The sequence below is a fragment of the Lycium ferocissimum genome, unplaced genomic scaffold (assembly GCF_029784015.1).
Source record: "Lycium ferocissimum isolate CSIRO_LF1 unplaced genomic scaffold, AGI_CSIRO_Lferr_CH_V1 ctg653, whole genome shotgun sequence".
Taxonomy (NCBI): domain Eukaryota; kingdom Viridiplantae; phylum Streptophyta; class Magnoliopsida; order Solanales; family Solanaceae; genus Lycium; species Lycium ferocissimum.
This window is the reverse complement of record NW_026726392.1, coordinates 114,067-137,575: the sequence shown is the minus strand read 5'-3', so window position 1 is coordinate 137,575 and position 23,509 is coordinate 114,067. Positions and strand designations below refer to the sequence as shown.

Here is a 23,509-nt window from a genome sequence, read left to right as displayed (position 1 = left end):
CATACACTTTATACAAGGTTGATAGATTGTCTACTCCAGGTGTATACTATTATTGTATAATGTTGTATACCGTAAAAAAGTGGCTATGCTGGTGTAATTTAAAAATATGACTATGCAAATGTAATTTTGTATGCTAGATTGTACATTATTGAAATTTATATTAATATGAGAAGAATTACCGCTTGTAGTAAATTTTTTGAATATTTTAAACTTTAATTATAAATATTAATTTAATTTAATTTTGAAATTAGCCAAACAGACCTAGTTACAAATGTGACAACTATTTTGGGAAAGTATCATGGGGCATTTAACTATAGGTGACTCTTAAGTCTTTTTATTGAGTGGAGGTGACTCAAGTTTTAATTATTGAGTGGAGGTGGTGTTTTTTGATTAGTGATTAGGAGGTTTTGACCTTGCCCAAAAGTTTTCATTTTGACACTTTGACCCTTAACTTTATTTTTAACACTTTGCCCTCAAGTTTTATTTTTAACACTTTGACCCAGCCAATATAAATCCTAAAATACCAAAATGGGTCCAAAAAAAAAAGGGCTCCAATAGCCGCACCCGTTTTTGCTCTTTTCCCTCCACTGTTCGTTCTTCCTCCTCCTCCTTCTTCTTCTTCTTCTTTTCCATCTGCCTGTTCTCATTCTTTTTCTCCCTCCATTCTTCTTCCCCATCTTCCATTGTTGCTTCCTAACAACTTCCGTCCGTCATTTTGAAGAATGCTAACAAAAGAAAAAAACTAAACCACTTTGATTGCAATTTTTTTTGTTGGATTTCGTTAGTGTCTACATAGGCATTACTTCATAAGTATTGTTGCTTCCCCTGCTTTTTCTTCTTCCATTGGTGCGGCATTTTGAAGAATTTGTTAACAAAGAAAAAAACGAAACCAGCAGATTTTGCAACAATTCCTGATAGTGTACTTGTTGCAATAAGTGCTAAAATTTTTATATAAGAGCTTCTAAATTTTTGCAACAATTTGTAGTTGAAGAAATTTGTAGTTTATCGAAGCTATTGTAGTTCTTTGCCACAATTACAACAGATTATGTAGTTGTTGCAATTTCTATACTAATTGTTGTTAAATACGTAGTATGAATAAGTTGCAACAGATTTGTAAGTTGTTGCAAGTAGTGTAGTACCTGTTGCAACAAGTATCTTACTTGTTGCAACAACTCATTGATCCGTCAGATTGGATTCGCTTCGATCAAACGGAACCGAAAAAGCGTGGGCGATTCCAACAGATTAGATTAGTTCTTTGCGACAAGTGTATTACATGTTGCAACAAGTAATATACTTGTTGCAACAACTCACTAATGGTTGGACATCTTGGCTGTCTTTGGATTAAACGAGAACTCAAAAAGCGGCCGACTCCAATGATTAGTTAGTTGTTGCAACAAGGATAGTACTTGTTGCAACAGGTAATCCACTTGTTGCAACACCTGATTCATCTGTTCTAACAAGTCATTAAGTTATTGTATTTTGTTACTATACTGTCATGACCTTTTTAAAAAAAAATATATATATATTCAGGTAGCATTAATGGGGGACTCAATAACAATAGGTGTTGATTGCCATCGCAAATGGATCGAGAAAAACGATCGATATATTTAGCGATGGAAGGGTAGTCACATGTTAGAGACGATAGCTATGAGTGTCCAAAGAGATGTTGTGTTTGATGATTTTGTGAACTTAATCATCACCTATTGTAAATTAACTTGTGAACCGAAAGATCTTGCCATCACTTACATGCATAGCTCTTTTGAAAACCGAGAGGGTCTTGCCTTTTAAGATAACCGATCGGGATCGTTTGCGTACTTATTTGAATGATGTAGCTAGGCCCATTTTAAGGGTATACGTGGTTGGAAGCCCGGTAGAGAACCATAATTTAGGTCAAGACCAACAAGATATGTTAAATGATAAATTAGATGTGGGTGGATATGGATATGGATATTCCAGATAATGGAAGTGGGGGTGAGCCGATTCCTACACCCGAAATTGCAAGCAAGACACCGTGTTCTACACAATCTTCACGGTCTTGACCGTGTTCAAGATGATGAAACGAACTTTTATAAAGGAATGTCATTCAAGAACAAGGAACAACTAGCAAATATGTTGAAACTTGCTTGCGTGAAGAAAGATTTTACACTCAAGAAGGTGATTAATTAGCGCACTGTGTATTGCTTTAGATGTGTACGTCCGGAATGCAAGTGGTGGCTGAGGGCTATGAAGTTTTTAAATTCTGACAGATTTTGTCTTACAACCTATGTAAAGTATCACACATGTGGTTCTAAGCATATTACTAGCCATAATCCACACGCCACAACGAAAGTCATTGGTGAATACTTCAAAGATAGGTTTCCCGACGGTAAAGGGCCCATCTACAAAAGATATGAGCCAATCATTCCGCACGAAATTGGGTTGTAAGGTAAGTTATTGGAAGGTGCGGAAGGGCATGGAGATTGCAAAATCTTTGACAAGGGGGACACATGAGCACGGGTATGCAGTGCTTGATACGTATCGTTATATGCTTCGTTCTGCAAATCCAGAAAGTAAGACGGCATTGAAGGTTGATGCTAACGGGAAGTTCAAGTACTTTTTTATAGCCTACAAGCGTACTTTTTTGTAGCCTACAAGGCTTGGATGCTTGGTTTTGCGCAAATGAGAAAAGTCATAGCTGTCGATGGGACATTCTTGAAGAGCAAGTACGAAGGAGTGTTGTTGTCGGTAGTGCGCAAGATGCGGAGAATCATGTTTTCTCCGTGGCATTTTGTGTAGTGGACAAGGAGTGTGATCACCATACAAATATTTTTTTGAACAAATAAGAAGCTTTATAGATGATACCAAAGAGTTGTGCATAATTTCTGATAGGCATCCAAGTATCAAAAAGGCAGTTTCAATTATCTTCCCTTTATCTTATTATGGTTGTTGCATGAAGTACCTTGGGGAAAATCTCCGAACCACGCTTTCACAATACGGTCGTATCTCGCCTTTATAAAGCGAAAAATCGTACAATATAGATGAGTTCAATGACCATTTCAATCAAATCGGATACGCCACCTGGGCATGCGAACATCTTGAACGTGTTGGATTCCACGGATGGAGCGGTATTCTTCCTCGAAAATAGGTATTCATACATTACTTTTCCAATAAATAACACATCTGTTGGAACAACTAACTCACTTGTTGCAATAGGTAAGTTAGTTGTTCCAACAACTCACTTAGTTGTTGCATTTTGGTATGACACAGAGACAATAACATTACTTTTCCAACAAGTAACACATCTGTTGGAACAACTAACTCACTTGTTGCAACAGGTAAGTTAGTTGTTCCAACAACTCACTTAGTTGTTGCATTTTGGTATGACACAGAGACAATAACTGAAGCTCTTTCCAACAAGTAACACATCTGTTGGAACAACTAACTCACTTGTTGCAACAGGTAAGTTAGTTGTTCCAACAGATGTGTTACTTGTTGGAAAAGTAATGTTATTGTCTCTGTGTCATACCAAAATGCAACAACTAAGTGAGGAGTTTACACGCTTTGAAAATATCAACTTTTTTTGGGGGGGGGGTTTACACGCTTGAAAATATTAACTTTTTTGACTTGTGCACAACTTCGGCGGGAGGAGTAGCAATAGACTTATGTGGAGTACTTGTTTTCCTTGCTACACAATCAACAAGTGTCTTGAAATTGTTTTTTTGCCTCTTGCGAATCCCAATAGGAGTATAGGGTGGCCGAGCTTTTTGATGGTTGGACACCCTCTTGGACATCAAACTCTTTATGGCTCGAATTTGTATCTTTTTATGCAGGCCGAAGCAACTCTTCAACCTTGTTTATCAAACCCTCCATTTCGACTGCAAGTGAGCATTCACAAGCACTGAATACACCTTGAGGAACCGGCACCCAACTGAAGAATATCTACCCAACCTATAAGGGATATCTCGTATCCGCCCACCACGCACTTTTGGGGAGTATATCCACCAACTCCACCACCAACTCCATCACCACCATCATCATCATCTCTTCTTTATCGACAAGACCTTCCAATCGCTTGTCTTGCAACATCAACAACGATTAATATCAACAAGATCACCATCAACAACAAAAGATTAACATCAACATCACCATCACCATCAACATCACCACCACCACCATCAACAACACCAACCCTTATAATGGTTGTGGCTCACCAATTCTTCTTACCGATCAATCAATTCATCATGCACGGATTCTATGCCCTAAACTAACAAGACATGGCGTATCCGCACCTCTCGTTTGTCAGGGATAAGCCTTGGGTGCAGAACCTACAACAAACAAACAGATATATTCAACGAATAAGTGTGTAATCTGTTGGAACAACCCCCACATATGTTCCAACAACTCTTGATTGTTAGCGAGATATTCTTTAGCTGTTGAAAAACCAAAGCACATTTTCGCCTCCCCTTGCAATCGTTGTGATATTTTCCAACGTATTGTAAACTGTTGCAACAATGAGTAAGTTGTTCCAACATCTTGGAGTTGTTGCAACATATTCACTATCCGTTGGAAAATATCGGAAACGATTGCCGCAACTTCCTCGTGACTATTTTGATTTTTCCAAGATATTCTGAGGTTGTTGCAGCAGATAAATGTATCTATTGCAACAAGTAGTTACTTGTTATAAAACTATTCAGGGATATTTTCCAATAGATTCTGACTTACTGCTTCCTTTGGGGGTTAAAAGGATCAAGATTCATTTTTTTGTTGCTGTTTTTGGTAGTTAACCATCTGAGGATCCTTGGAAAGCAAACTTCTTCCGAGTAGTCACTGACTTGACTCCATAGGTGAGGAATGGCTTCAAATGCCCAATCCTAGAAAAAATTATGCTACCAAAAATCAGAATAATCAATGAAGGAAAAGAATTAAAAAGATAAAACATTGAAGAAAGAAACTTTACCATGAAGGCCCAAGAGAAGCCATAGACGTTGGAAGTCTTCACATTAGGGTTCAAAGCTTTGGACAAATATTCAACAGTCAACTTAAAACTTTTATGACCCCATGGATAGTTATTGAATGCCTCGATCCTCCGAGAGTTTAATCAAACCAAGCTCTATATTATTCTTTACATCCTTTTTGCCCAAAGAATAGAATTCACAAACCAAACTAAGCACGATGACTCCTTGTGCTTTCTCGACATAGTTTCGACTTGAAGTCTACGCTAAAATCACTACCAGAGTGGCCTCTTTCCAACAACATCCACTAAATCCAAATTATCATCAACCTTGGCTTTGCCTTTCTTACCTTTCTTGGCTGCCTTGGATGACCTGGGTGTCTTGACCCCCTTGGATGACTTTGGTGTCTTGGCTCCCTTCTTTAATATAACTATAGGAAGAGGCTGAGAAGGAGCATGACACCTCAGTCCGGTGATTATGGCAAACTCCTTGATGCCAAAACAAATCGGCATCACCGTAGTAGTTTATCCATATCTCATCGGCTTTGCTTTAAAATAATTCTTCGTTTGAGTAGACCATACACAATGGTCATTTGAAACCTTGCATTGTTGTCCTCGGTAAATCTAGATACATGCCAAAACATGTGGCCCCGAAGAAATCCTCCAAAGTCCTCCTCAAGTATCTTAAAGTAATCAAAGGGCTTGCCCGTGATCCGATTTTACAACAAGATCACCATTCAAATCCACCAGTTTATCCATCTGCGCACGGAACTTCTCGAATATGCGAAAGTTTTGACAACTTCATCGATGGAAGGTGCAGTCAATATCGATCCCCGATAGAAGAATCGACGACCCGGTCGTCGACCTTTCAAAAGATGCAGTTTTATCCTCTTCATTGTCATCATTATTTACATCATGTTCTTCTTCTTCTTCTTCTTCTTCTTCTTTTCTTTCTTCTTCTCTTTCTTCTTCTTCTTCTTTATCTTCTTCTTTTTCTTCGGCTTCTTCTTCTTCTTCTTTATTTTCTTCTTGTTCTTCTTCTTTATCTTGTTCATCTACTTGATCTTCTTTACTTTCTTGGCCAGAAACTCCTAGAGAGGTTTCTGTTCGACGAGTTGTTCGGAAAGAATATTTGCGCAATTACGACAAGATCGTCTAATGATGCCCCCGCCAGCTCTTTTACTAACTCGTAGATAATTCCTCCCCTTTTTTTTTCATGAAGACATTTTATGCGCACGTAAGATAAGCAAAAAACACTTTCAATTGATTTGTGCACCATTTAAAGTAAACAAATAATGAATTTTTACAACAAATAAGATATGTTGCAACAAGTGTGTAATATATTGGAACAACTCCATCATATGTTCCAACAACTTCATAAGTTGTCGCAACAGATTATACATCTGTTGAAAAATATCAATACAGTTGTTGCAGCTTCCTCAGCAACTGTATTGATTATTTCCAACGGATGGATAATACTGTTGCGGGCGATTAACCGGTAAAGTTGTTGGAACATATGATTTGAGTTGTTCCAACGGACTAATCTATTAGTCCATCGAACGATTCTTTGCAATTTTCCTCGAATCGTTTTAACAATTTTCAACGTATTTTAAATATGTTGCAACAACATATTCACTTGCTGCAACAACCTCAGCAACTGTTTGGGTTTTTACCAACAGATTACCCAGTTGTTAGGTAAAAATAAAAAAAATAAAAAAAGGCAAGGCCCTTTTTCCTAAGCCTTACAAGGACAACAACATCTATTTCACTATCAGGGGGCAATATCAGTGTATTACAAACACACAACAGTCAAAAATTGAACAAAATACACAACATTGCATACACGCACCCATGTTCTTCCTCTTCTTCTTTAACCAAAATTCATCATTTTTGTACTTTTATTTCAAAACCCTAAATTTTGAACCAGAAAAAACATATGTTTCAATATAAACACACAACCATCACAAGTTAAACAAAATAAACCAACCTTAACTGTCAAACAAGTGCTGAAGTTGCTGCAACAACTTACTCAGCTGTTGGAAAAAATCCAAAAAAAAATTCACCCTTTTTTCGAAACCCCAAGGAGAACAAGAACACAAACAGTACCAAAAATCATAATTTCACAACCACATACACTATTTAACAACACAGAAACCCCAACAAGTGGAACAAATAGAGCAAATACGGGTTTTGTCAAGCCCAACAAGCCCTTTTTTCGAACTCCTAAGGAGAACGAGAACATAAACAACACCAAAAACTAGAATTTCACACCCACATACACTATTTACAAACACACAAACCCCAACAACTCGAACAAATACAGCAAATAAAGGTTTCTCAAGCATTGAACAACAAAATAAATAACATTGCAGACAAACCCATGTTATTCTTCTTCTTCTCTGACCAAAATCTTTGTTTTCTCACTTTGATTTCAAAACCCTAACTTTAAAAGAAGAAAAAGCTGAGCGATTTTACCTGAGGAGAGCAGCAGTTCATTTCTGAGTCGGCTTTTGAAGAGGTTGACGATGGTTTCAAGAAGCACATTTAGCAGTTGAGATCAGTTCGTGAGTTTGAACGTTGAAAGTTTGAAGGAGCAATTGAGATCAGTTCGTGTGTTTTGATATGAACCGATGTTGAGTTTAAAATAAATGGGGGATTAGATTAAATGGTTTGGGGTCCTTTTTATATTTTATAAAAGATTAATAAGTTTGGCAAAATATATTTTCAACCCTAATTTTCTTAATCCCAAATTTAATTAGATTTTAACTTGATGTGATCCCTACAAGTCACCCCTAGTAATTTCCAAACTTAAAATTCACCTTCAGTTAAATTTTCGAAGTATCATCCTGTAATAATGAAAAAAGCTCAAAATTTTGAGAGAAAGGAGGAGGTTGCCATTTTTTAAGATTAGTGAAGCTCAGAGCTAGGAGGTTGGCTGCGCTTTCTTCTGCGGTTCAGTCCATAATTTTATGTTGTGTAATCCCAATCTAACATACTACTCCAATCTCTAACTTTTCCGCTATTATGGAATCTGAACCCTTAAATTTGGAAAATGATGGATTGGAGTTCGATGTGGGTTCTGGCGAAGAAGAAGAAGAAGAAGATGATTGTGGCTTGGATTTAGGACCTTGTTCGGACAAGAGTGAACCCTACGAGGGCATGGAATTCGAATCTGAGCAGGCTGCTCGCATCTTCTACAATTCCTATGCTCGCAGAGTTGGCTTTGGCACTCGTGTCAGCGCTTATCGCCGTTCACGTCGTGATAACTCTATTAGTAGCCGTCAATTGGTCTGTTCCAAAGAGGGTTTTAACCCTAGGCCTGATCAACACAAACCCAAGCGACACCGCATTGTCTCTAGGGTCGGCTGTAAAGCTCACTTGACTGTCAAGAAACAGTCTTCTGGTAAGTGGGCTATTACTAAATTCGTCAAAGACCACAATCATGAGCTTGTGCCCCCTGATCAAGTCCACTTGCTTCGATCACATAGGCATGTTTCTGGTCCTGCCCGCAGCTTGATTGACACCCTCCAAGCTGCTGGTTTGGGCGCTACTCGCGTAATGTCTGTACTAATTAAGCAATCCGGTGGGGTTAATAATGTTGGTTTCACTAAATCTGATTGCCAGAATTATATGAACCAAACCAGGCAGAGGACTCTAGGGAGTGGTGCTCACTATATCTTTGAGTATTTGAAGCACAAGCAGGCTGAGGATTCCAATTTCTTTTATGCTGTTCAAGGTGGTCCATCCGGGAACATCTTTTGGGCCGACTCAACCTCCAGAAGGAATTATGCTTATTTTGGAGATACGGTTACATTTGACACCACTTATAGGACTCACCGATACCGGGTGCCCTTTGCCCCATTTATAGGAGTAAACCATCATTGCCAACCAGTTCTATTTGGCTGTGCCCTGCTTCTCAATGAATCGGAGTCATCATTCATCTGGCTATTCCAAAATTGGCTTGCTGCAATGTCTAGTCGCCATCCTGTTTCTATAACTACAGATCATGATAGGATCATCAGATCAGCCATTGCAGATGTATTTCCAGGCGCTCGTCACCGCTTCTGCAAATCCAATATTTTTAGACAAGTACAGGAGAGGCTCTCACATTCACTCCACTCATTTCCCACCTTTGAAGCAGAATTCCAGAAATGTGTCAATTTGACTGAGATAATTGAGGAGTTTGAAGTATGCTGGGGATCCCTACTTGGAAGATACAATCTCAAAGATGATGAATGGCTCCAGTCAATGTACGATGCTCGACAACATTGGGTTCCAGTTTACCTTCGAGATACATTCTTTGGGGAGACATCTATTGCTAAAACTAGTGATAGTACAAATTCATTCTTCGATGGATATATAGATGCATCGACTAACATTCACGTCCTAATGAGTCAGTATGAAAAAGCTACTGCAAGCAGGCATGAGAAGGAGGTGAAGGCAGAGTATGATACCATAAATATTGCTCCTATTTTGAAGACCCCATCTCCTATGGAAAAACAAGCAGCTAACATTTATACTTCGGAAATATTTTTGATGTTCCAACAAGAACTAATCGAGACTCTGGCTTATCCTGCAACTGTAATTAATGATACAGGATCAGATGTAATGTATCAAGTGGCAAAGTTTGGAGAGGACCATAAAGTTTATTATGTTAAATATAATGTCATTGAGAAGAAAGCTAGCTGTAGTTGCCAATTGTTTGACTTTTCAGGTATTCTTTGTAGGCACATTTTAGCTGTTTTTAGAGTGAAAAATGTTCTGAGGTTTCCATCTCATTATGTACTGAAACGTTGGACCAGAAAAGCCAAGAGCGATGTTGTTTTAGATGAAGACGAACTTGGGTTGCCAAGTAGTCATAATGAGTCCTTCACTGATCGCTTTGAAAAGTTAAGCCTAGAAGCAACTAAATATGTCAAAGAAGGAGTGGATTCGAAAAATGTGTACCAAGTTGCTATGGACGCTCTACATGAAGCTTCCAAGAAGGTTGCAGCTGCAACGTGCGGTACTCCATCACTACCACAGAGCTTAGACATGAACAAAGCAAAGGAATTCAACTTGAATGGAAATCAAGCTGATTGTGATGATCCCTGCTTGGTGGTAATTTCTTTTTCCTTGAAATGTTTGAGCTCCGCCCAGAAATTATTGGGATGTTCTTTCTGCTGGTGAATATTGTGCACTCTGTTTTCACTGCAAGTTCGTATTAACCTTTCTTTGCTTCCTTCTGATGATTAAGCATGGGTAATTGTCTGACCATTTGGCAGCGTGCTATCTTTGTTGTGGATAACCCAATCCTCCACATCCCGAAAGATAAAAAGGAAAAGGAAAATGAGAAAGGGATGTTATAAATTGTTAAGCTCCTTGAAAAACATTATTTGTGCATCAATTCCAGGCTTGTACGCTCAGTAATGGCTGAACAACCTAATTACTTAATTTCACTAGTTCTTTGTTGTTGGTTCTACGTTCTTTCCTTTCTATTAGGATAGCCAAGTTTTGCTGTTGCTCAACGTAAACATTCAGCTCTCAAGTCTCACGGCTTCTGATAAGGTTCTGTTCAAAAGTCATCTGGTTGCATTTGGTCTCAAATCTTTCATTGTTTGTGTTATTTATCTGTTTGGTTATTTTTTTTAAGAAAAGAACTCCATAGTTTCAACTAAGAGATGTTGAATCTGTCATAGCTGCTAAACAAGGGACTCTAAGCGATTTGTTTCTTTTTTGTCTCCGGAAGCCCACACCAAATGATTAATGAATATTGCTACTTGCATCTTGGTACCTTGTAGATATTCACTGGTCACATCTTCACATGCATTACTTTAGTTGGTGTTAGTTGACCTTGGAGTACTATTACATCTATATTTCCTAGATTGTGATTAGTCTAATGAATCAGCATCGTGACTGTTTCCAGGTCAGATGAAGTTTGCTAGCTATTTCTTTGTCCTCTCCTATATACTATTGTAGAATTTTATCGTCTCATATTTACGTGGGAGGATAGCTATGTTAAGATGCTTTTGTGATTATTGTTCTGATGATGATGACGACAACGACGACGACAACAACAACAACAACAACAACAATAACAAAACAAAACAAAACAAAACAAAAAACAAACAAAAAAAAAAAAAAAAAAAAGAAAAAGAGAGAGAGAGAGAGATGCTTTTGTGGGTAAGTTGATTTCATTTGAATGCCGCTAGGACTCTGATGCTCTCACAAGAAACCACTTCTCCTAAATGTTTTAAAAAAACAAACTTGTTTTTTCTGAAACCAAGAGCAGCTGGCTATTACTTTCGTCTATACACCTGAAACAAATGAATACAATTGTCTTATCTCTAATAGCTTAATCTTTTTAAATGAGGCGTTTACCAGAGCCAATATTTGGTCAGTTTGTACTCACTCATATATCCACATTAAAGTCCGAATTGCCTTGGCTCTTCAAGCCATCTAATGCTACCCACCCCTTTCGCTTTACTCCAACATATCTCCCTTGTAATTTTAACCGTTGCCGTCCTCTCCTTGCTCACGATGTATGGTCATATCCATCTTCGTTCTCTCCTTTTAGCAGTCCTATAAACCACTCTTCCATCATGTCCCAACAAAAACCATTAAGACAGAGGAGGAGGGAGAGAGAGAGAGAGAGAGAGAGAGAGAGAGAGGGGATGAAAGAGTGACGTAATTGGGGGCAAGTATGGCTGTATGGCCCTTTGTTTTCTTTTTTAAGTTAATTTCTTCTTTTCATTTCTTTACAGCCTTACTCTTATCTATTATAAATGTACTCTAGTCTCTTGTATTACTACCAAGGAGGAACTCTAATAAGGTTTTGTCTGAAACTAATGCTAGCATTAGCACCGAAGTTTTGTCCAGTTAGACGCCCAAATCACTCGTATGATTTTATGAGTTGACTAACAAACATTGACATTCACACTAGCCTTAGCAATTGTAGGACATGATTTTGGGGACTGGGTCTGACCTATGGTTTTAGAAACGAAATCCTGCCTGCCCCTTTACCATAAATCAAGAAGCAGTCCTATCATGGATGTGACCCATGAATATCTTGGGGAGATTTCTTCTAACTCACTGTCATGGTTGGAAGAGCTTCATCTTCAGCACCATGGCCTGTTGCCCTGTTGTTGAAGAAGTATGATGAATCATAAATTCAGTGGTCAAACAGGGAGATTATTTCACTAGTAAATCATCTTGAGACTGTGGGCTCTAGTATTCATTCATATTGTCGGGCGACTAGGTTTCCTAATAGAAGTTCAATAATTAGTTCTCTTATGCTCTTTTTTGCAATTCATGCGTCAATGATTTGAGTGTGCAACTGACACAATGTGCATTTTTTTACCTTTTGTAGAATCAAGACGAGAAAATTCAGGAATTAACAAATGCTGTGGTAAATGCAACTGAGATCTGTGAAGCCTATCGAGCAAAATTGTTGAGTATTTTGAGAGACATGGAGGAGCAGAAGCTGAGAATATCTTTGAAGGTACAGAGTACGAGGCTTAATCGAATGACTTGAGCTATAGAAGGGCACTTCAAAATCTTTGTATATACACTACTAGCGGAGAAAGTTGTGACTCCTAAGTAATCTCGAGCACTTTTTGCCTCTCCGGATTGCATGTGTTATCATCTTGCTATGGAGGATTTTAATGTAAGAGTTTCTGTGTATATGGTTGAGTTAGATCTGACCTGAGAGCTGAATTTAGGTAAAGGGGGTAACTAGGTGTTGTTTGTGTCTGAACTGCTATTGCATCTGCTTCGCAGCCTTTTGTTCACTTTTGCTCTACTAGTGTAAATACGGGTTGCTCTTCATAACCAGTAGGAATGGGGAAAAACTTACCGCACCAAATGTTTTGATTAACTCAATATTTACATGGTATGCGCCCTTTATATACACTTTTATGGAGTACTATTAATTATGTTCGGTTAATTGCCAAATATATCATCTAATCATGGTATATTTAATGTAGTTTTGGTAAAAACATTGAGTGTACGTAAGTTTTTTCTGGTAGTTTTTTTTTTCTTTTCTTTTTCAATTCACTCAATTTAGGAGAAATAACAATGTTTTCAGTTGATCTTCACATAAACTCAAAAAGAACAATGTTTTCACTTGATCTTCACATAACTGAAAAATAACAATGTTTTCTCTTGATCTTCACATAACTCAAAAATAACAATGTTTTCACTTGATCTTCACAAAACTCAAAACTAACAATGTTTTCACTTGATCTTCACAAAACTCAAAACTAACAATGTTTTCACTTGATCTTCACATCACTCAAACCCTCAATGTACATTGTTGGAATAATAGCTGAGAAAAAAGGGGTTTCTATCCTTACAAGTAAGAGAAAATGACCAAAATGGTCCTTAATTTATGAGCTTTGGTTTCATTTGCTTGTTAATGTATAAACATCATAAAATAGTCCTTAATGTATTCCAAAAAGTGATGAATTTGGTCACACACATAATCACTATTTGTCTTTCGAAATAAACTAAGGTCCTCGACATCTTCCTCCATACACAACCTACTCAGCGTAGTCGAAGATATTTTAGGCTTCTTTTCATACTCGAGTGAATAAATTCACCATAGAATTGCAATTTTCTTCAAGACTTACCCTGCAAGTTTTCTCATAGTTGTATCAAGATAGGATTAGAAATTATGGTGTAGGTTCTGAAATTGAATTGAATGATAGAATGAAGTAACCTTTGTAATACAATTTGATATCTTTACTTATGTAGCTTAGGTTCAAACTGACCACTTATTAGAATACAGTGAGGACCACTTGTATCATATTTATACATTAGGGACCTAATGAAACCAAACACCATAAAATTAAGGACCATTTTGATAATTTCTGTAACGTGGAAAAGAAAATAAATTAAGGCCGTTGTTGGAGTGAAAACTAAAAAGTGTGAACGAATTGGAAAAAAGGGGCAATAGTGGAATTAGGAAAAGAGAGTTTGAAATTCAAAAATGGTGCCGTTAGGGAGGCGCCGGTTATTTATGTATATAAAAAGGGTTACTGAGACGCTCCATCATCAGAAATCAAAGAGCGATGGAGGTTGGTAAAAAGAGTTCATCGGCGATGGAGGCATTTGAGAAGCTTGAGAAGGTGGGTGAGGGTACTTATGGGAAGGTGTACAGAGCGAGAGATAGGGTTACTGGTAACATTGTAGCGCTCAAGAAGACCAGGCTTCACGAGGACGAAGAAGGTGTTCCTCCAACTACTCTCCGTGAGATCTCACTCCTCCGAATGCTCTCTAGAGATCCTCACATTGTCAGGTCTATTTCTCTTCTCTCCCTACGCTTTTACATTTCATTTCTCTCTTATTCATTCTTTTGCGCTTCTGATTGTCATTATTTTTATTATAAAAAACGAGGCTTCTGTTGTTGTTGTTACTCTTTAGGTTTGTAATTTGTTATTGATGTTCCATATCTGTATCTTGTGTTTTCATACCATGTCCTATAATTGTACAATCAGACTGATGGATGTTAAACAAGGCCTCAACAAAGAAGGAAAGACCGTTCTTTATTTGGTGTTTGAGTACATGGATACTGATGTCAAGAAATTTATTCGTACTTTCCGCGCAAAGGGTGAAACCATTCCCCCTAAAATTGTTAAGGTTTGTAGCCTATATGCTCCATAATTAATTTACTACTTTGCAGTTTAATATTCAATAATTCGGTTCTCTATGAAGCAGAGTTTGATGTACCAGCTCTGCAAAGGGGTTGCTTTCTGTCATGGCCATGGTGTCTTACACAGGTAAAACCACTGCTGTGCCATTTGGTTACACACAAAAGTCATAAGAATGCGTTTTTCATGGGTTGTCTGGCCACTTGTTTAATTTTTTGACATTCAGGGATCTGAAACCACACAATCTTCTGATGGACCGTAAGACAAATGTGCTCAAATTAGCAGATTTTGGGCTTGGCAGAGCTTATACTCTGCCCATCAAGAAGTATACCCATGAGGTATTCTACAGCAGCAGCTATCATCTTTAGACCCACTGTTCTTGAATAATGAAATTCCTTTTTCTTCAGATATTAACCCTGTGGTATAGAGCCCCTGAGGTTCTTCTTGGAGCTACTCATTACTCCACAGCAGTTGACATGTGGTCCGTTGGTTGTATATTTGGTAAAACTCCTTTTCATCCTTCTTCTTCCGAATGATCTTTTCCTCCCTTTAGATTGTCTAGTGTAATATACTAGACATGGAGTTATAATGGTTCTCTCATTTGTGGTTCGTTTTCAACCTCAGCTGAACTTGTCACAAACCAAGCCCTCTTCCCAGGAGACTCTGAGCTGCAACAGCTGCTACACATTTTCAGGTTTGGAGCTAAAAGTCACCTGCTTTGAGCTTGGTTCCTCACCTGTTCCACTATTTTAATATTAACAGAACTGCTGCACAGGTTGCTAGGTACTCCTAACGAAGAACTCTGGCCCGGGGTGAGCAAGTTAGTTAACTGGCATGAATACCCCCAGTGGAAACCACAGCCACTCTCAACTGTTGTACCTGGTCTAGATGAAGATGGGTTTCACCTTCTCAATGTACGTTTCTAAACTTTGAGATGACTGTCTGATTTGATTAGCCTGTTAGAATGAGTATATGATTTATTGTTTGTCAACAATTTGTGTTTGCAGGAGATGCTGCACTATGAGCCGTCTAAGAGGATTTCAGCAAAGAAAGCTATGGAGCATCCCTATTTTGATGATCTCGACAAGACTCCTCTCTGAAGTCTGCACATGACCCATCTGTTGAAGTTCAACTTGATAACTAATTTCAACAAATCCATCTAACCCCCCTCATCGCAAGCTTTTATTGCTTTTCTCAAGCATCTTTTAGTAGTATCAATTAATATGATTAGTATGATGGTGATGCATTTCACCTTAAAACCTTGTCTTTCGATATTAATCGGATCAATGTAAGCACAATTATGTGCAATGATACATTTTGCTATGGCATACTTGAAGTTCTCAGCTGCATATTGTCTCCAAAATTTAAGAATCTTTGTGCCTACTTTTATTTTGTTTTTTTCTTTTCTAAGTGTCATGTTCAGCTGAACAAAACTGCAATATTAGAGCCAGAACACAAGATGTCTTCTCCACTCCAAGAATGTCTGCTTTAGAGCAGGCAATCTATGATTGCTGGGGTCTTGTTATTAATGACCACATCAAACAGGGTTAAACTTTTAATTCCAGTTTTTGCAGATTTCCGTTTGTTATGAGACTGATTTTAGCAAAATAGAACACTGCACATGTCAGCTTTTACGTCTGATTAAAAAATGAAGTCAAGCTACAAGCCACATGAAGAATGTTGTCCACAGAGTTAGCGATATTGAAGCCAATGCATAAGCCCAAAACATAATCACTGAACACTCACTCTCACCAGCTCCAAATAACTGTGTTATGGTACCTGCCAAGTGAAACAAGACATTGTGTCATCTCATCTAAGACTTTGTATTGCAACAGTCACATTTGCATTAATGCCACAAGTGGTTACTTTGTATCCCTACGTTTCCATTCCCCATCATAAAATTTTAAGTGCTAATGGGGAGAAGGAGAATCACGATAGTGGGAAGCTTTGAAATAACATTTTGTCAACAGAGACATCTAATGCAGAGCCAACAGAGAGATCTCTAAGTTTCTGAAAATGTGGTCAGACATAAAAAGAAAAAGAAACACGAAAAGAGTAGGACAGACAACTAGTTGAATACATACCAATGTTCATTGCTGGTGGAAGTGCAAATTGAAGTAAAAGCACAAATTGATATAACGGATCATGTTGCACCAAACCCAAGTGGATAGCTCCTTTGACTACAACAATACCAATCAGGGGTAGGGCAATATATCTGACAACAATAATGCCAACAAGTAGCGATTTCTGAATCCCTGAGCCCGTCAAACCCTTCAAAAGGTTACCTCCCATGATCAGTGTTAGAAGTGGGATGGCTCCATCCCTGCAGTCATTTCAACAAGTCAGCACAAGTTTTGACGACTTGGTGGGACACAAATACTATTAGATAATTAGCAACTGCAGACAACTCCATTCTAATGTCTCCATGCGTTAAAAAAGATTGTGACATTATATCCAGTATACTATCTGTGCTAGAAAAAAGCACATCATATACGGCTGCATGATGACATTCTAAAGCCATTGCACTTTATGCAGGCACTTTTAAGGTATAGCAGATTATTTCTTGATTGAGTTTCAAAAATGAACCAATGGTTTAAGTCTATTCACACAGACTAGTAGATGTGTCATACCCAAGTAAAATAGCTGAATTTTCGATCACACGTAGAGGAGCTACCTCACCAATCATCAACTTCCTTATCTGAGGTATAAGTCCAACTATAAAACCTGCAATCTGTAGAAAACTGACCACTTGTCAGTGCAATCGGTGCAAGGTTGAACAATGATCCCTTAAATTTGCGTATTTATTCAGCAAGTAGATACTGATGAGTGGTGACTGCTAAAGTCTAGAGCACCTATAAAATGCTAACATAAAATAGTCCTTTCTTATCCCAACCTAAGTCATGCGTCTCATTGCTTTTGGAACCATTTATTGACAGATGACATCAATGAACTACTCCAATGAGGTGTATGTGTGTGCTCTTGCTGCTACAGATGCCAATAACAATTAAAAAAATTAGAATTTAGACACATTGAAAACCAACCTACAGATAACGAGCTAGGTGCTTGTACATTAATAGTTGCCAAAATACTTCTTCTCATAAGAAGAATTCTTGAAGGACAGAAAATATAAGAAAGCCATTTTTCATGGATAGTTTTAAAACATGTCTTGCTATTACTCCTTAAAAATAGGTTTGAGGTTTTATGTCATTGATCAGTAGCAACTGCATGACTGAAGAGCTTCAATGTGTCCTCCTTTTACACCTAATATATTAGAAACACTAAAGTAGAATTAGCGAAATTTTGCAATATAAACGAGTTCCGAAAAAGGAACACCAATAGAACAATACCGCTCCAGTGGTAGAAGGGGCCAATAACCTCTTCAGGTTGATCTTCCTTGAAAGAGTTTCCATGTACTGCTTTAGTTTAGTCCAAGGGTGTTCCTGTTACAAAAATTCAAACATCAATATCCAAAATTGATGCATAATTGTGTTTATTATGATGCGTAAATAACTTATGGAAAGAAAAATAAACATATGCTATAGAGAGCATCTTCATATATTGTGAAGATCCACTCTTGAGCAAATTAATTGATATGAAACTTCTAAACAAATTAAGTGAAATTTGTATGGATGTGTGAAAGTGAAATCCTGTTGGAATCGGATTCTTAGAACACTCAACCAATCAAAAAGAGACCAGAGTGCATCATTTAAACTTAAAACCGGAGTGCACCATCTCAACCACCTACTACGGCGTAATCAGCAGAAATGCAGAACATTAATGTTGCATAGCATAATGTGTGATAGCTCATTTGATGACTCCTATACAACAACTTCTGGCTATAAGGTTAACCCTATTTCACCATCTCCATTTAGTCATTTCCCAGTCATAGAGGGCCTCTCTTCATTTTAATCGTATGCATCAGCTCAGTTTTCCTATCTAGGATATCCTCCCTCACTTTTGCTAATTAGTTTTTTTTTTTTTTTTTTTTTTTTTTTTTTCCTGTCTGTAGGTTAAGAGGTGGAAGAGGACTCTGATTGTTGCATGGCCAGGAGTATCCAAAGATTGAGATATGGAGCAAAAACTGACCTGATTTTTGTGATCAAATCTAGTGGAAGGAAGCCCAAGTTGTTCTGGCGACTCGGATCCATGGAAGGCCTTCGATGGAAGTAGTGATTCTGATGATGTCCCAAGTTGTGATATAGAGCCATCTCTCGAAGATCTACTGGCGGAGGAATCATTAATATCAACTTCCTTTGAGCCCTTGCTTGAAGATATTCTCACGATATTATAAACATAAGACCATAGATAAATCGCCCCTACCTGAAGTAGAGCAGTCACCGGGAAAGCATTAGATTTCCTTTGCATCAAAAAATGGTCACGTTTGTACAAGTAATATGGTCATAATTTTAATGTTGGAGACCCTTCTAATCATGCAATAAAATCCTTGAAACTAACTAAAGTAGTTAAGAGACACATACTGCCATCGAAAGTGAAGCATAGCCCATTCCATACGTGTGACAAACATCAGGATCCCCAAAAGGGCTCCCTTTCTCTTTACAAACGGCTGGAATGATAATGAGAAGCATGTTGCCCAAGTTTCCTGTCCATTCAAAGGAAAAATATTAATTTAGATAACTTGGACACTACAGAAGCAACTCATTGTACGAGAGTGCTCTTTTGCATTCTTGTTCATCATATTCCTACATGAATTACTTGAAATAAGCAAGTTGATTTATTCCCATCTATATAAGTATGGGTGGACAAAGTTACCCAGTACATCCACCGCTGCTAGGCGGTACAGTTACGAGGTGAATTAGTCGCGAGGTGCGTGCAAACGGCACCGTTGTAAAAAAAGAAAAAGATAGGCTCTTTTTCCTTTGGTTCAATTTTGTGTCTTGGATACTGGAAATTTGTTATGCGTGTCTTAAAAATCCATTAACAACATTTCCCAGACCTCCGTGGTTGTTTCCTTTTTTGGTTAATACTCACAATGTGATTTGACCAGAAGAAAGCAGACATGCACCAAAAGATCAACACTGTGACCAGGAACACTTCTCCAGACATCCAGAGGAATGGTTTTGTTGAATTTTTCTCATTTCCGGGACCCAAAATGTACTTGTATATAAAGAGGGAAATTACCTACATTACAGATTTCATGTACGTCTACAATCTACTGACTGTCTCATTCCAAGGTAAAGTTATTTTGCCTATCACATTGGTTCTAAAAGTATCTGAAAAATAATCGATTTGCTTGGCCTTCCATCACCAGCACCTTTATGGTGAAATTTGAATGATCTCACATTAATTTGAATGATCTCACATTTCCTTTCTCTGCTTAATTAAAGTAAAATAGTATCACATCTGGAGCAAATACTCCAACCAACACACATTTTAAACAGAGCAATTCATATAAAATCTCGTGAGACACATCCTCATCTGAGTTGCAGAGTAGCAGAATCATAGGCTAGTCATCCTATGTTGTATATCTACTTTAATCTTGATGAGGAAATTGATATCAATTGAGTTGATAAGGTGCAAAAAGATTCTCATAACTTGGAATGGATTTGAAATCTCAAGATTTTATTTTAGCAGAATATGAAAGGGTAGCTAGTAAAACAGTCTGTATCTCCCATTTGGTCTACCTAATTAAATACACAGAGTCAATAGGAAGCTTCTCTGATCACGACCTGTCTTGGATTTTCAATTAAATTTAGTCCAAAACTTCGTTGTTACTAGTGTTTTCCACATAGTTCCTGAGTATATAAATTCTATTTCAGGACAGAACAACGTGTGCTATGCTGGTCGGGAAATTAGCCACGTTCCTCATAAACTAAAACAGGTCATATAAAATGTGCTCAGACTTAATCACCAGAGGTGCAGTTATCTTCATCACTGAGGTTTTCGCTGGCTTTACATACCTGCAGCACAACAGCCAACAACCAGTCCACGTAGATCTTTGGGAGGCCTTGTAATTTGAATGACTGCCCAACCAAGAATTGAACCAATAATAAAAGTGAAGAGGATATTGAAAGGCATGAACCACCTACAATTGCAATTGTGTGAATAGGAGAGACATATTTTTAAAGCACAGAGTTTTAAGTGAATTAAATGGACATTCAAACTCACACTTTTTTCAGGCTTTCATATGTGATTGTTTTGGCTAAGTTGCTGGAGACAAGGGCTGGATTGAATACAAAAAATACAATCTGTCCACAGAAGAAGTATCAGCATTAAACAACAAATTAGCACCACACCACCTCTTTTAAAAAAATAAAGAATAAAAAGTAACAGAAGACACTCACCATCTAGGCGAAGGTTTCACTTAGACAGGAGAGTAGATTGAGAAAAGCTAAAAGGTAGTTTAGATAGTCTATGATAACAAATCACACAAGACTCCCTTTTTTTTTTTTTGATCAAGTAAATGTATTTTCATTCATAAATAAGGCCACCCTTGCCGTATACAAGGGGTATACCATAAGGTAAAGACTTGCAGATATTGATTTAGTTGGTGCAGTCAGTGAAATACATTTGAAAACTCTGTAACAAAAACTATAGTTGGTAATTAGGCATTTAGGCTTGAGAATGACGTTCCATTTTCGCTTGTTATGTGGCTATATGAAACAACACTATGCTTTTGTTAGAAACATTGCGTATTGTCAGAGTACAATAAAAAGTTGTAATTACTCCTGGAATTATTTTACCCAAGGATGAGATGACAAAAGTCTCTGGTCTTTCCAATACTGAAGATGCTTTATGTTAAATACTGAAACGTTATGGAGGTTTGTGGCATAGAGTAATTTGGGATACACTTAGTAATAGGTATGGGCTCAAAGGGATCGAGGATGAAGCTTCTATTTCAACATCACGAGTGTAAGATCAGTTGTCTGAATATCCTAATCAGCTGTCAACTCTTAAAAATGATTGTTCCATTAGTTAAATACTGCCAATTCCAAACCTTGTATACTCTCCTAAGCAAAGTCCTTGGAATCCTCATCAACATGCCAATGCTACTAGTCTAGATTAATCAAAATGATATGTTCCAGAGTAATTGTAGGCGGTGCTAATTCTCCAAATCTCAGCCCAAATTAAACAAAATTTAGCTTGGCTTTAGTCCATCAAATTAGACTTTCTGTGTCTATTTGATGCGGGACAGGTTATCAGAAGTTAACATGAAAATATGAGCAACAACATAAAGTTATTAACCAACTGCAGTTTGAGCGAGTTATAATTTCGAAAGCAGTTTCTCTATCTACTTTAGAAAACCGTGAACGAATACGTTACCCGTTATTGTTTCCTTATGGTGCTAGAGGGAGTGAACCCCAAGTTTATTAAGGTTTAAGACAAACCATAAAGGTAACTAGAACGATCATACTAAGGTAAGCAAGTCAGCTAAGAAACATTAGCAGTCATGTTTTTACCTTGAACTGGGGAAAAAAATAGTTGAATTGCTCATTTAGTAAAATTCGATTCAACTGATCGACCGGAGATTCTGTAACTTTATCAAAAAAGATATGGTAAAGAGGAATTAAGGAGTAGGGAAAGGCAAAAAAGGAATATAAGCTCACATTATTCAAATGCTTTCTTGCATCCTCTCCCAACAAGTCAATGCGATCGAGAGCAAGTAGTAATCCAAGTCCCGTAACCAAAAGCACTTTGAGCACAGGCATTGATGCAGCGATGAAGAGATCCAATAGCCCCATCTCCCCAATCTCTTCTTGAAATTGCGATATTGCAGGCAGGTACAACTCCAATTCTATCCGCGGGAAAAAGCAAAAAAAGAGAGCGCGTGTGAAGATGAATAGAATCTACTTGCAATAAAACAGTAAAGTTGCCGTCTTTTCGTAGTTATTTACTCCATATTAAAAGATAAAGGCAAAAGCAAAACCTCGAGAATCTTTCGTGAATAAAAAACATAAGGAGCGCTGGTTTTTTATGTGGTCAATTTTAGGTAGCGGTGCAGAGTCAGAGAACAAATTGGTATGAATAGATATGGGAGAGGAGAAGAAATAGATAAAAAGACAAGTGGGAAAGAGGTGCAAGTACACCACTGTAACGACAAATAAGGGAAATCAGTTACAAAAACGCATGCATTAAGCATACGTGTATGTATGTTATCAATTATGGTACTGCACTTATAATTTAATCAGCTTACGAATTATAGGAAAGAGCTATTGGCAGGACCGGTAGCTGGGTGCACTGATGCTGAATTGGCAACACAATGCATGAGAAATGAGATTAATATATATATTAGTGTTTTCTGTTAAAACCTTCATTTGCCAGCTTTATTTTATTGACATTAGAATCGGAAGCAGCCAACTGCCACATCTAGCCAAATAGTCGTGTTCTATTTTGCTTCAACAACCTTCCCTTACTTTCCAAGAAAGTAATTACTCCTTCCACCCAATATATGTGACACTGTTTAATTAGCTATCAAATTTTATAGAAAAAAAATTAAAATTTAAAATAAATCTTAATCATTTTGTGAAGCTATGACTATCCCATTAATGATAAAATAAAACTGTTTTAATATAAAAAATTACAGTCTTTACTAGTAGTTTCTAAAAAAGAAACTGGCACATTACTATATGTTTTCACTTTACGTAGGAGGACCCCATGGGCTGTGTCCCTCGTTGTTCCGACCCATTGGCTGACGCCAGCGCTGTCGTCGCACAATTTGTTACTCATCCAATCATCAATTATGACAGAGAGAGGCGTGCTCCTTTTTTTTTCCCATGACTCATACAGATAATTACTCCTATGTTCTTTTCTGTCAATAGAAAATAAGAGGGAACTTTCAACTTCAACAATGCCGAAACAGTACAACGTACATAGAGATAATACTTTTTTTTGTCGCACAATTTGGTCATGACTTTCATTATCTCCTCGCATTTCGGATTGGGACGCTGGTGGAGGTGTTAACTACTTTTTTTCTTTTTCCAAAAGTGTTAAC

The 23,509-nt window shown here is 37.6% G+C and overlaps 3 protein-coding genes across 3 annotated transcripts; 2 read left to right on the top strand and 1 right to left on the bottom strand.

Annotated features, from left to right (window-relative positions):
• The first annotated feature begins 7,747 nt into the window (after positions 1-7,747).
• Positions 7,748-12,840, top strand: LOC132045340 (protein FAR1-RELATED SEQUENCE 5-like). The gene is made up of 2 exons (XM_059435894.1): positions 7,748-10,030; positions 12,279-12,840. Exons 1-2 carry the CDS (start codon positions 7,955-7,957, stop codon positions 12,441-12,443), a joined length of 2,241 nt encoding a protein of 746 aa, XP_059291877.1. The 5' UTR covers positions 7,748-7,954; the 3' UTR covers positions 12,444-12,840.
• Positions 12,841-13,953: 1,113 nt separating this feature from the next.
• Positions 13,954-15,908, top strand: LOC132045342 (cell division control protein 2 homolog D). The gene is made up of 8 exons (XM_059435896.1): positions 13,954-14,207; positions 14,407-14,548; positions 14,627-14,688; positions 14,786-14,897; positions 14,967-15,060; positions 15,184-15,253; positions 15,335-15,473; positions 15,567-15,908. Exons 1-8 carry the CDS (start codon positions 13,981-13,983, stop codon positions 15,657-15,659), a joined length of 939 nt encoding a protein of 312 aa, XP_059291879.1. The 5' UTR covers positions 13,954-13,980; the 3' UTR covers positions 15,660-15,908.
• Positions 15,909-16,183: 275 nt separating this feature from the next.
• On the bottom strand, positions 16,184-22,849 carry LOC132045341 (protein PIN-LIKES 3-like). The gene is made up of 10 exons (XM_059435895.1): positions 22,712-22,849; positions 22,125-22,312; positions 20,686-20,765; positions 20,478-20,602; positions 19,038-19,159; positions 18,646-18,879; positions 17,907-17,999; positions 17,190-17,290; positions 16,644-16,882; positions 16,184-16,338 (listed from the first exon to the last, which is right to left on the bottom strand). The coding sequence occupies exons 2-10, from the start codon at positions 22,257-22,259 to the stop codon at positions 16,214-16,216; spliced, it is 1,254 nt and encodes a 417-aa protein (XP_059291878.1). The 5' UTR covers positions 22,260-22,312; positions 22,712-22,849; the 3' UTR covers positions 16,184-16,213.
• Positions 22,850-23,509: the final 660 nt, after the last annotated feature.

Bases quoted from the DNA above. Each gene is read 5' to 3' on its own strand.
- LOC132045340 (XM_059435894.1), top strand. From the start codon at position 7,955: ATGGAATCTGAACCCTTAAATTTGGAAAATGATGGATTGGAGTTCGAT. The intron at 10,031-12,278 runs GTAATTTCTTTT...TACCTTTTGTAG, and splicing joins GTGATGATCCCTGCTTGGTG to AATCAAGACGAGAAAATTCA.
- LOC132045342 (XM_059435896.1), top strand. From the start codon at position 13,981: ATGGAGGTTGGTAAAAAGAGTTCATCGGCGATGGAGGCATTTGAGAAG. The intron at 14,689-14,785 runs GTAAAACCACTG...TTTGACATTCAG, and splicing joins GGCCATGGTGTCTTACACAG to GGATCTGAAACCACACAATC. The intron at 15,061-15,183 runs GTAAAACTCCTT...TTTCAACCTCAG, and splicing joins GTCCGTTGGTTGTATATTTG to CTGAACTTGTCACAAACCAA.
- LOC132045341 (XM_059435895.1), bottom strand. From the start codon at position 22,259: ATGGGGCTATTGGATCTCTTCATCGCTGCATCAATGCCTGTGCTCAAA. The intron at 17,291-17,906 runs GTATTGTTCTAT...AGTTTTCTACAG, and splicing joins CCCCTTCTACCACTGGAGCG to ATTGCAGGTTTTATAGTTGG. The intron at 16,883-17,189 runs GTATGACACATC...AAATGACTGCAG, and splicing joins AATTCAGCTATTTTACTTGG to GGATGGAGCCATCCCACTTC.